Source organism: Apteryx rowi, unplaced genomic scaffold (assembly GCF_003343035.1).
Source record: "Apteryx rowi isolate R43461 unplaced genomic scaffold, aptRow1 scaffold_574, whole genome shotgun sequence".
NCBI classification, from domain to species: domain Eukaryota; kingdom Metazoa; phylum Chordata; class Aves; order Apterygiformes; family Apterygidae; genus Apteryx; species Apteryx rowi.
In genome coordinates, this window is record NW_020450843.1 from 465,039 (window position 1) to 477,582 (window position 12,544).

The following is a 12,544-nucleotide window of genomic DNA, read 5'->3' on the forward strand; positions in this document are numbered from 1 at the left end:
GTGTACAAGTATCTGAAGGGAGGGTGTCAAGAGGGTGGGACCAGACTCTTTTCAGTGGTGCCAAGTGACAGGACGCGAGGCAGTGGGCACAAACTGAAACACAGACACTTCCATCTGAACATGAGGAAAAACTTACTCCTCTAAGAGTAAGTAAACTCTTACTCCTCTAAGCCTGCTGAGTCTCTGAGGAGCTGCTCGGTAYGAGTCCTGATATATGATATTGTTAGCTTGTAAGAACTAGATTGACCCTACAGTGTAGGTTCCTGGTGACTGTCTTTGCTATTTCTGACCTTGGCTGGTCACGATGGTCCTGAAACACTTGGCTAGAGCAGATCATGTGCTAAATCCCTCTTTTGGGCTTGACATACTGGACCTTCTCAAGCTATACACTTTTGAAGGGTTAATTTTCTGTTGGATCTGTTTGCTGACTGTGCCAGCATAAAGAAGGCAGCAGGAGTGCTGGAGCGCTCTTTGGGTGGGATGAGACGCCTCTGAAAAGCAGCTCAAACTTGAATCAGTTCAAGCTTCTCATGAAACAGCACTGCAGATAGCATACAAGAATGTTCAGTTCATAGATTTTTCCTTCCCTGGCCATCTAGCTGCGACACGCCTATAGTGTTCTAACTGAAGTGAGATTTTGGCCTCCTCCTTCGTTTGGACATGATCTATTTTCTGTTTATTGACTTAGACTGAGTCTGAAATTGGTGAGTTTTCTGCTTCTTATTGACACAAATACTGAGCTAAAGGGACTGGGTGGTTGTGAGGAGGTCATTCTGCAGCCCCCAGAGACATTAAAGGCCTAGTTAAGAGGTTAGTGAGATGCCTCAAAAACTATGGGGCTAGTTTTCATGCTGGGGTGAGCCAAGTGGTTTGTTCTGACTCATGAAACTTAGTTCATGCAACCACTTCTATGGACTCTTCTGAGATAGTAAAGCTGTCAGCAGTGTTTTTTCAGCAATGTGTGTAAGTACAGCTCTGAGTTTTAAGGATAGGAGTTAGAATATCATCAAGTAGGTGTCTCTGATCAGGAGAATGAACATAAGTGATTGTAAGGGATCCCATGTTTCTATTGGTCTTCTGCAGGCTGGTCTTATACTTACAGGAATACAAGAATTTACAGCAATTTGTTTTTTCTTCTGTGACTGTTTAGAATTTCCAGAGAAAGCAAGCTGTGGCCATGCTTGTTTTCAGCTCTGCTTTGTCTTTGGTGTATCTGCTCATGTGTATACTGATAATCAAGGCAAGGATGAGTTTCTGAGAGAGTTATGCCTACTTCCTTGGGAAAGGGAGTTGGGGATGGGAGAGCTTTGGACTGCTGAACTCCTCTTAAAGCAAGGGAGTGAAGCCCAGTGGGGTGGGAAATGTAAATATTACTTTAGCAATTCAAGATTGAATCTTATATCTATGTCTAAGCAGCAATGCATATATGCTTGACCAGTTGATTGCAGTTTACTAAATTCTACATAAATGCAGTTTGCAAGCCTTAAACTGATGATTTGTTTCAGGTAAAGAATGGTAGAAGGCTTGAAATGAATTCTGTGCAAGAAAGCAAGATAATCAGCAATGAGAGGGGTTGCACCAACCAAAAGCAGGAGCAGAGATGGGAAATGTTTTTTTCCTTTTGAGAGGGATTTTCAGTTTTGAGATAAAACATCAGAATTTATTTTATGATTTGCAACAATAATAAAAGCCTCTGAGAATCTGAGTCGGTTACACTAAGTTTGTCTTAACTGTTACCTTTTCTGTTCACCCCAGTCTGACCAACTTCCTTACAAATATTCAACTTGTATAGGAGTCCTCTGACTGTCCATCTCCCATGGGATTTTCCTATAGGTTTTGGGAGAACCGTGCCTCTGTCTACCTGGCTGTGACAGGATCTGTTTRTCTTGAGGATCTGAAGCCCTGCTGTGATGGGAGCCAATTATTCCGTGACATGTTTGTTTCCTGCTCTGGATCATGTTTACAAGCCAGAATGCTGTAGTAATAATAGTAATAAGCAACCTCCCAGCTGTCATGCCAGCTTCATAGACTTTCTCGGGTGTCAGCAATTTGGCTCGCTGACAGAGTGTAGCTTGGAAGCCTTTGCTGCACATGCCCAGAGTAGTTCAGCTGCCTTCCTGCCTTGTGCCAGCAGAAACAACTTTGGATGGTCCCTAATGAAAGCTGCATGTAAGCAGAGGAATGGTTTTCATTCTCTCCTTCTGCATGAAGTCCAGCATGGTGTGAATGAGTCTTATTTCCTGTGGCAAGGGTGAGAGGATAGCTGAGTAAACTTGGCCTGAGGACTGATAAATAATGCTGTTTCTCATAAGATATGCCATATCCCCTCCTAACTATCCCCCTATAGAGCCTTCTGAACTTTCAACTGGTGAATGTGTAGCTCCCTGGGACAGGGATTTGTTTGCTAAGCTCCATRCACTGTTGTACCACTTTTTTTATTTAAAGGGCCTGGAGAAAGTTACTCCTTTTATCTTAAACTACTGAAAGTGGCCTACTGTTCCCATCTCACTGGGAACTTTGGATAGCTCCTGTTCAGTTGTAACTCATTCAAGCCCAGGAGATGGTTTCTTCAGTTGCCAGGAGTAGGCCTGTGAGTRTAGCTACTATGCTTATTAGTCCCAGACCAAAATTTTTGAGGTGATRCAAGGATAAAAATCTCACAAGTCATCTATTAAAATTGATAGAAACTTTAAAAGAATTACTCTTCCTCTCTCCCCTTCCTCTCTTCGGTTATTCCACATAATCCCCAGTCTTGAGCTCAGACATGAGAGCCCAGGTGAACCTTCACTTCTAAACATCTAGTCTGACTACTTACCCTGGTAAAAGGAACTCAGTTTATGGTTTCTCTTGAAAAGATACCAGATCCCTGTCTGCTGTTCCTTGTGAGTAAAGTTTATCCCATTACTTAGGTATTTTATTTGACTTGGTGTATGCGTGTTTCCTTTAGAAGGCATCACAACTGATGCATTGCCCCCTCAGGTATAGCCTTTGTGATCTGAGGGCTGTGAAAGACTGGGTGCTGATAGCCTGTAGTAGTTTGTTTATTTTGCCAGCAACATGCTGTTGTTCAGCAGTTCTGTTCAGCAGTGCTGTTGGAGATATGATTTTCTGTAATTCCAGAGCTAGATTTTCCAAAATGTGGTTGGTAAAAGGTAGTGTCTCCTGTTTCTTCCCAAGGGTGGATTGACATCCTCTATTCTTGTCTCTGGAACTATTGCCCACGATGCTGCGGATCTCAGCAGCAGATTTGTGTGCATGTGTGTGTATGCATGCACACATGTAGCTATATGTGGATATGAGAAACTTCAGCTGAAGAGTGGCATGGTGAGATCTTTCTGTGATGCTTGGGGCCAGTCTGCGGTTATTTCTAATGTAGGTAACGTGAAAATTTTTTTTAGTTTCTGTTTATTTTTAAATTAGCTTCTTATTCTTCACATGACCAAGAGGTTGTCTAAGTAAACAAGCAGTGCTGTTCAAACTGATGTGCTCTGAACCCTGAACACTGGTCACTCGGTGTCCTTGGGTTTAAAGCAACCTGGTCACTGCAGGCAACAGGGCTGACGTGTTCAAAGGACAGTGGGACGTGATTCACTCTGTGTTCCACCTTATAAACTTCCCCCTGCCCTTTCCCTTCCCACCCCCCTTCTGCTTGGCCATAAAAGAGCTCCCTGTGTAATAGAAGTTGGGAGAGGGGGAGGAATAGCAGGCCTACGATAGACCTAGCTTTGCTGAAACCTTGGATGATGTCCAGCATGACCATGCTGAGGGATGAGCTCAGGGAAATGGTTGGAAGTTCAAAGGCCTTTTTGTGTCGCTTACTGTCAGTTGACAAATGTGCTCTCTTGGGCGGTCACTGGCCAGTTTAGATCTTCCTGCAGACCCCCCTTCCTCGCACTTGTTCCCCACCCAGTGTYTCTGCTCTGCCTGTGGAGTTGGGTTTGTTGCTGCCCTTCTGTGCATTTGTCTGTCTTCAGCTGTGTCCTAGGACTTGCCTTTGCTCATCTCTTTAAGGAAAGCATTGTGTSTCTGCACGGATGTGGAGATCAGGCTGGAACTGAGTGGGGAAGGGGGGATGAGGCTTAGCTGTGTTTGCCATTGCATTACCTAATCCTGCTATGAGTAGTGGTAAGAATATGTTAGTGCAGTCTAATTACTTAGACTGTCTAAGTCTRATTACTTTCTCATCAGTGGAAACACTGCCTATGAAGAACTTGCAGCTTTCCTAGGAAAAAATAAATATCCTTAATTTTACATGAGGAAAAATAGAGCTAAAGAGACAGGACTGTTCCATGGTTGTGCAAGAGTCAATAACCAAAGGTGGGAAGAGAACACTGGGATTCTGTTTTCCAGTCTTCTGTTAATTCAGTTTGTCCAGAAGGGTCTTACTCCCTCCCTGGCAATGAAAGAGCCTGACAGAAGTTCTTTCTACTTACTTTGTATTGTCGTGTACTCTCCTCCTGACCATAGGAGGAAGAGCATGGAATTGTGGCTTTTAAAACTAGTGAAAGCAGTAAAATGCACTTGTCAAAATGTATAGCTATTCCATGATGTCATGACTAAACAGTGGAGGTTGGTTGAATCCTATACTATGTGTTTTCCTAAGTGTGACCTTTTAACTTTCGAATTTCCTCTTAACTTTTGAATTTCAAAACAGATTGCTAAGACATATTTATAAAAGCACTAAACATGAACTCTGGGCTAGTGTTATGCCCTGAGCTTTAACTCCCTATGAATATAACTCATCAAACCATGAAGTAATAAATGACCAACAGAAGAGCTGAATAATATTAATAATCCTAGAACAAAGGGCTGTACAGTGGAACTGAATCCTGACACGCTTAGAACTAATAGAAGGAAATGCAGGAATGTTTCAGTGTAGACAATTTGCCCTTCAATGGCAAGAAGGGATTGTGGATTAGGAGTGGGAAGAGCTGGGAAGGGGAGGTTAGGGAGAAACTTCCCCTGTATGAAAGCTGTTCCCAGAATCTCCTGCATTTTCCTTCAAAGCATCTGTTTCTGACCATTATTAGATTCAGGTTACCAGTTTACATGGATCCCTGGCTTGATCTCATTGGCAGTTCCTATACTCTGTGAAATTTCAGGCTTCATTCATTAGTTTTTTTGTCTTAAGTTGGTTTGTGGGTTTTTTTGTTTTTGTTTTTGTTTTTTTTTCCCCTAAAGGAGAACTCCTGTTGAAGGGGGTTTTTCTTCCCCCGGTGTTGTCTGGGCTGGCACACACTTGCTGTCTGCTGGGGTGGGAATTAGGTCCTTCTTTGTATGTGGCAGTTTGTGTCTTGCTCTCTTCACCCTGCTCCCCCCTCCCCTGCTCTTGAAGCTCCATTTTTCATATTTAGGGAGAGTATGAAATTGGCTGAACTGCTCCCTGGAGGGGTGGAATTTGATTTTGTGTAGTTACCTCATGAAGAGATGCAGCAGTTCAATGGAATAATGGTGTCAGCTCTGAACCAGTGCTAATGTCCTAACCCTCTGGGAGCCTGAAGAATTCTCCCCTGGAGAGTGAGCATGCAAATTCCCTTCTAGGCGGCTCCTGTGCAGTCCTTTGGTGATTAGTCATGCTGGGACTGGGGAGAACAGACAGAAAAGCATATGCTGGGGGGATGGTCTTAGTCCTGAAACTGCAGCTGAGGCCAGGAAAGGTTTGCTCAGTGTGCAACGTGTGGAAGTTGCACTTGGGAGAGAGAGGGCTGATCTGAGAGACTGACGCTCTGAATCCAAAAATCTGTCTTGGTTTGGTTTGGAAGCAGAGTTTGGGAACTGGAGTATTTTCCCCTTCTGTGTGCCCTGGGGAAGAAGGGGAAGGTCCTTCTCCATTTCCAGTTCAGCTGCACTGGGATGCTGAGAGAAAACAATGCAGGCAAATGGGTCAGCAATCGGAAGACCTGGATGCTGTCAAATCTGTGATATACAATATAGATTTGTGTGCCTCTCTCTTCTTTAGTCCTCGGAGAGGTATAGAAGGGGCCAGATCTGATCTGGACATGTGTCTGCATGGGGCATCTTGGAGGTGATAGGAAGGACCTTTTCCCAAGAACCAGTGCCAGATTGGATATGTTGTCATCTAATGCAGCCTTCAGCACTGTCTGCAGTGACATTCTGTCCCTACACCAAAAAGGTGATCTTTCTCTGTCTGAGACCTCTGCTTTGCAGGATGCTTTTATTTGAATTTGTCTTATATATCCTCTCCAATTTTCAGCTGGTTGGAGCTTGTTGTATCCCTTTTGTAACATGTCATCTCACGGTGAGGGAGATGTCTGTTGTGGAAAGCCTAGTCAGTGGTTGTGGTGAAATGAGAGCTTGGATTTTGCTATCCCCCAGCTGTGAATTCAGTCTGTGCCTTGTCCTATGTTAAGTGCAGAAGGAAGTGTCTTGCCCTCCTCAGATTTCTCTTCACTGGAAAGGGCCATTGTACTGCAGTAAAATTGCAATGACAAATCAAATCTCATGCAAATACCTGAAAATACTGTGTATTCTTAATTTAAGAGTTTGGGCAAATGATGGAAAATGGGAGGCCAGGGGCTGTGGCCAATTGGTCAAAGCAGCACAGTTGGCACTTGCACTGTGTAATCTCGGGTGTATAGAAATACCTTACAGAGCAAAGAGAGTGAGACAGTATTGTATTCAGAGATTTCCCTTTCAGAATTACAGGTATAGAGATGCCTGTGCCTGCACTATTGCAGGAGCAGCTAAGAAGATAATCCAAATTTACTATTAGGAAAAGGAAAAGAGTGTGTCTGTTAGAGCAGGTCTGGACTTACCTGCACTAGGGTGTTCTCAGGGTGGGAGGCTTTTAGGACAGACACTTTACAGCAAGTCCTCCAACATTTCTTACAAAGAGCTGTGTGCGATTCTGCATAGCCTCATCCATGCTGCTTTCACAGGACATTGACAGCAATCCTGGGCTCAGGGGAAGYGGAGGGTTAAGGAAGCTACAAAAGCTGAAAATGTGACTATTTGCTCTCCTTATTAAATTCTCCCTGTCTGTGTGGCTGCTGTCTTCACCTTCTTTCACGCACCCCCCGCCCCCCACATACTCCCACCTCCGGGGTAGTGTTGGCAGGGGAAGAAGCATAGCAGAACAGGGCTGGCCCGCCTGGTGACAGATGGGAGATGCTGTCTGCAAGCTGGGCTGGGATTAAAGGGTTTCAGGCACTAGCCTCTCCAGCCTGTTCCCTTTTGCGTTGCTGAGCTAGCCTTGTTCTTTGGGGAACGCACCTGTCAGGAGCAGACTTGTGTGCAGCCCCTTCCCTACCACAACTGGCAACACTTAAAAGCCTGAACCTCCCGGGGTTGAGTGTTCCTCTCATCTGTAAGGGGAAGGGCAGGGCTGATGCTCCCCCTTGAATTTCAGCTTTGTGGCTTCAGGCCTCTTTGAATGCAGTGGAGTTGTGGTTCCACTCGATTGGCAGCAAACTCCTGTGTTGGCAAATATCCCACATCTGTCCCCTTCCCCTGCCCCTTCTGGAGACCTCTAGCAGGGTTTGGGCTCCCGTGCCCATACCTGGGGCAGAGCAGACAACCCTCAGCAGTGGATTCCTGCCTCTAAGCTTCTCCTTACAAGTTCTTCAGTCAACCATGCTGATAGAGTCCTCATGCTGAAACATGCACTATGGCATGTACCTTGCAAAATGCTGCACCCAAAAACATTGCTTCTGATAGTTCCTCACCCTAAAGAACACACTGTGTAATAGAAACAGGGCAGACCACAGTGGGAAGCACACAGGAAAATGTTGATAATGTATTTTTGATCGTTATAAAAACAAGTCCAGTTATGGGATGATAACAGGCTGGGGAATGAAAAAAAGGAACTAGGTGGGGAATTGTGGCTGCTACTTTGTGGCAGAAAGGTCAGTGCTCCTCTGGGGAGGAGAGACTGCTAAGCTACTGACCTATCCTGGCCCCCCATCTGAGGCATGGCTTTTCCTGATGACTTGAAATTTCACATCTTTGTTTCTAAAAGGTGTAGTCCTCCTCCTTTGAGAGGGAAGGAAGTTCCCTTACAGGAAGGAAGCTGGCTGCAGCTCCATAGTGAGGTATTCCTTGCTGTTGCAGTGCTGCCCACTTGCTCCCCCTTGGACTTCCACTGTGACAACGGGAAGTGTATCCGCCGTTCGTGGGTCTGCGATGGAGACAACGACTGTGAGGATGATTCTGATGAACAGGACTGCCGTAAGTCATCTCTCTGGGGGGATAGGGTGGGTGTGGTGCCTGCCTGCCATGACTGGGGAAAGTTAACTCTTTTTCGTAGGAATGTAAGAATTTATCCACTGATCCAGTCCTCTGGCTTGCAGAAGCTATATCCTGCCTCTGACAGGTGACTACCTGATGTCTCAAAGCAAGGAGACCCTTCTGCCTTGGCACCTGGCTTGCTGTTCAGCTCTGTGTCCTGGGGGAGGGGATGCCTCTCTGTCCAGCTGGAGAACAGTTTATACCCTGCAGCCTGGTAGTTAATGTCCCATGAAGCACTTCCCCAAGCTGTTCATGCACACTCCTGTTCGTGGAAATGCCTAACCCCTTCCAACTGAACTGCCTGTCTGGCTGACTTCCTGTGGCTTCAGGTTGCACTGTCTGACTTTTCTGCTGTGCAGAGCTGTGCCCAGCATCCTCGCCCTTCAGACAGAGCTCCCTGAGGAGATGTGCTGTAGGGATGCTGCCTGTATAGAGATGGGTTACCCTGAAAGCTGATGGTCTGCCACCATGTGAGGCCCAACTTCAAAAGACCTGCTCTGGCAGGCCACTAGCTGTGGGCATACCTATGGCTACTGTTATGCCTGTAAAGCTGGTTAAAAGGGAGAGAATTTTGCTTGTGCTATTGGAGCTCAGCCCCATCCTTTCCCCTTTGTGCTGAGGACAAGGATTACTTGTGGTTGGCTTTTATTAGCAAAGGGTGTTCAGGGATACAACTTCCCTTCCCCACAACAAATCAGCCTGTCTGTCCTTGGCAGCACGTGCCAGAGAACCAGTCTGTTATGTAGCACTTGAGCTTCAGCTTCTCTGAGACTGCACTGGTTGCTAGGGCTGGCATCAGGCTGCAGTTGGGAGCAGGACTGTTTTGTTGTCTGGTGGAGATGGTTGCAGCTACTTAATAGGCGTTGCTCTGCAGCCCTTGAATTCTGCAAAAGTTGTGTGCATGGTGCTCCAGAGTGGCCCTGATAGAGGAGCCACATCTCAAGAAAAACAAAAATAAAGCTCTTGACTGTAAAGTATTCCATGTCATTTTAGGCACTTGCACAATACTTGCATGGGAACGAATTCACTTATTGGTGGGTATGCCCCTGATCTTTGCTCGTCCTTTTGGGTGAAGGGCTGGAARAACGGAGGTTTGACATCCTGTGTGATGCTGTGTATGACAGGACTAAGCTCAGTTCTTCCAGTCTCTCTTCAGTGATTTTCCTGAAACAAAAGGTATATAGATCTGGGTCTGTTTAGTCTTCTGTTTCTCGGAACAGGTTGGAATGCCTTCATATGTAAGGCAACAGTGGAAAAAGGTGTGATCAAAAGACTCAGAGACTACTGAAAGGAAGAAGGCAAGGTTCAGTAAATAAGAGACTTCTGGAGAGTTGTCCAGACTACACACTTACCGTAGGAAGGTTTCCCTTGGATTAAGGTCCTCGGGTGCTAATTTTGCAGTCCTTTTCCCTTCCATACTGGCCTGCAGACAAGCCTCCGTAAAAGTTTGACAAAGAGGGTGGAATGAGGCTGCAAATACTGGAGTGTTGGAATGAGGAAGTTTAAATTTTCTCTTTCCCTTTTCAGTGAATATTTCCTTTCCTTTGAAGATAGCTTTGGCATTGTTGTGAAAAGAAGGTGGAGCTATAATTTGATCAGCAAATATTTGTTTGATGATGATAGGGCATGATCTTTTCATTTCTTTTAAAAAGTGGCCTGGGTTGCTTTTTTTTTTTCTTTTTTCTTTTGTGTGTGTGTGTGTGTGCACGTGCGCAGAGATCTCTTGGGGCTGTGCAAGAATCCCAGCACAGGGTGGGTGGCTCTGTCTCTCTGTTCCAGGTACATCTTCCTACTCATGCTCTTGAGTTTTAGAGCCTGCTGTACTGGTGACTAGCAGTTGGAGTGGAAGAGAGACACTCAAGGAATCTCACAGTGCCCTCTTGATATTATTAGGGGAAGAGAAATGAACACTCCAGCGTGGTGATGTCCTTGGAAGAGGATGTTGCTCCATTTGTGACATGCCACCGACTTGGTGTTCTGCATGGTAAATCTTGTCTTGCCTTCAGCTTACTCTCCACTGTGTCCCTTGCAGCACCACGGGAATGTGAGGAAGATGAATTCTCATGTCAGAATGGATACTGCATCCGCAGTCTGTGGCACTGCGATGGTGATAATGACTGTGGTGACAACAGCGATGAACAGTGTGGTGAGTAAGGTAGCCCTGCCAATGGAATGAATGACAGTGTCGGCTGCCTGCCCTGCCAGCACTTACAGAGGGGTTGCGCAGACTCCTACCTGGACAGTTTTGTGATTCCCCTTTAGCACAGCGAGGGCTCTCAGCTGGCTTGTCTGGGCTGGCCTTGTGGGATATTCCCTTCCCATAGATGGTTGCTTGTGATCTGAGGCTGTGTGGCTCACATATCAGGCAAAAATCACTTGAGACTTAGTACTCCTTGACGTGGCATTGTGAATTCCCATGGATTCCTTTTGAATCCATCACTCTGCACCAGGTAAATGAACACTGAGGGGTTTGCCCAGGTACTACATGACATGGACATGTTAGGTTTAATGAGCAGTCTTGTTGTTTGAGGGTGCCCTAGGAGCTTCAGAAGCATGATGTGGTCATTTTCTGGATACACAGAGAAAAATCAAGGCTTGGTTTGCATTGTGTCTCAGCAGATATGAGAAAGTGCTCAGAGAAGGAGTTTCGCTGCAGTGACGGTAGCTGCATAGCTGAGCACTGGTTCTGTGATGGTGACACAGACTGCAAGGATGGCTCAGATGAAGAGAACTGCCGTAAGTGCTCTCCTTGCTTTGTAACCACAGGAAATAGCCCTTGGGACCTTGGGATTTGGCATGTTTTCTGCAGAAGCGATCAGAAATGAGTTAGTCCTGCCTGTACTGGCAGCTATGCTATCTTCTCTTGTCTACCTCAGAGGGCACAAGAGGATGGTGTGTCTCTTGTACTACCTTGCAGAAATATTTGAACTGTTCCTAGCTGCTTCTCTCTTCCTTCCCGAGGCAGTGTGACCTTGAGCCAGATCAGGGGACTTATGCTTTAGTGAATACAGCTCTGTATTAAACCATGGGAGCTGGAGGGCATGGGGGAAGGGGAGAAAACTATTCCCTTCTTTATCGTCTTGTCTTATTCCTGCTAGAAATTCTTGGGGAGCTCTGCCCACTGACAGCATCCTCAGGGTCTGCGCATCCCCAGCTCGTGCTGCGAGGGCTGCCTGCCCTGCCAACTTCTCTTTACTCAGATGCTATACTCAGGATTCTGTCCAATAAGGACCAGTAGGATGAGTGAGCTGGAAGATGGTTTGGCTGATGAGGACAGGGGGGCTGTGAGAGCCCATAACAGTTGTTTTGTGCCCCACCTTCACAGGCTTGTAGCAAGTGGGACAGGAACCTATTATGTCCCTTACTAACCCCCACTGCCTCTCTCCCATGTCTCTGAGCAGCAGTTAGTGTCTGTGGAAGTTGCAGTGGTCCCTTCCCCCACCCTGCTCTCAAAGGCATTTTGCAGAATTTGTTCTAGATAGCAGGAAACTTCAAAAGGCTCTGGGAGGGGAATCAGGGCCGCCAGCTCCTGAAGGGCAGGGGGAGTCGATGCATGGGGGAGTTGTCTTTTATCTCTCCAGATAATGAGAGTTGGCAGGGAGCCAGGGGCTGCAAACATTTCTAAGCCAAGAAAGGGCTCTGAGAGGAAGCCAGCCTTGCTCCCTCTCCTTTCCTCCTCTCTCCTTTCTCACTCCCTTGCCTGCCACTTCCCTGCAGGCCATGAATAGGCCCTTGGGAAGGGAGGGGAGATGTTACAACCTTGCCCCTATGGGAGTGTGGGGACAGCTAGAATTGGTGCTCCCCCTCCAAAAAAGCTGGAATGCTTCTCAGATCCTGGCTAGCTATTTTCTCTACTCTGTAAGACATTCTAAGTATAGGCACTTTGCTAAGAAGCTCAGTTTGGTTACCTTCCTCTCTCTCCTTACCATCTTCCATGTAGTTGCCATCTTTATCTCCAATCCTGCCTCTTCGTTCATCTAGAACAAGGTGTGACTACACTGTTCTTTTGGTGGTGGTGGTGGTGGTGTTTTTTTGTTTTGTTGTTACAACTGAATAACACTAAAATGCCTGGTAACGTGTGCCTCACCAAAGGAATCTGAAAGGTTTGTTTGGGTCTTCTTGAGAAGAAAATGAAGTCAGTGACTTAAATTCTCGTTCAGTATCTGGCCGCTGGATATTGGCTGAACAGGAGCTCTGAACTGCTTGCCTGCTGCCTCTGCCCACTGCTTTAGGTTGGAGATGCAGGCATGGTTCATGTCCCAGGCTCTGTCAGTCTTTTTTTTTTTTTTTTTTTTTT

The 12,544-nt window shown here is 46.1% G+C and overlaps 1 protein-coding gene across 1 annotated transcript in view; it reads left to right on the forward strand.

Annotated features, from left to right (window-relative positions):
• LRP4 (LDL receptor related protein 4) overlaps positions 1-12,544 on the forward strand; it is a 43,753-nt gene that overhangs the window by 5,431 nt on the left and 25,778 nt on the right. Inside the window, exons 3-5 of the mRNA XM_026082356.1 lie at positions 8,071-8,187; positions 10,280-10,393; positions 10,867-10,983. Coding sequence (XP_025938141.1) covers positions 8,071-8,187; positions 10,280-10,393; positions 10,867-10,983 — 348 coding nt within the window. The remainder of the gene's footprint in view (positions 1-8,070; positions 8,188-10,279; positions 10,394-10,866; positions 10,984-12,544) is intronic.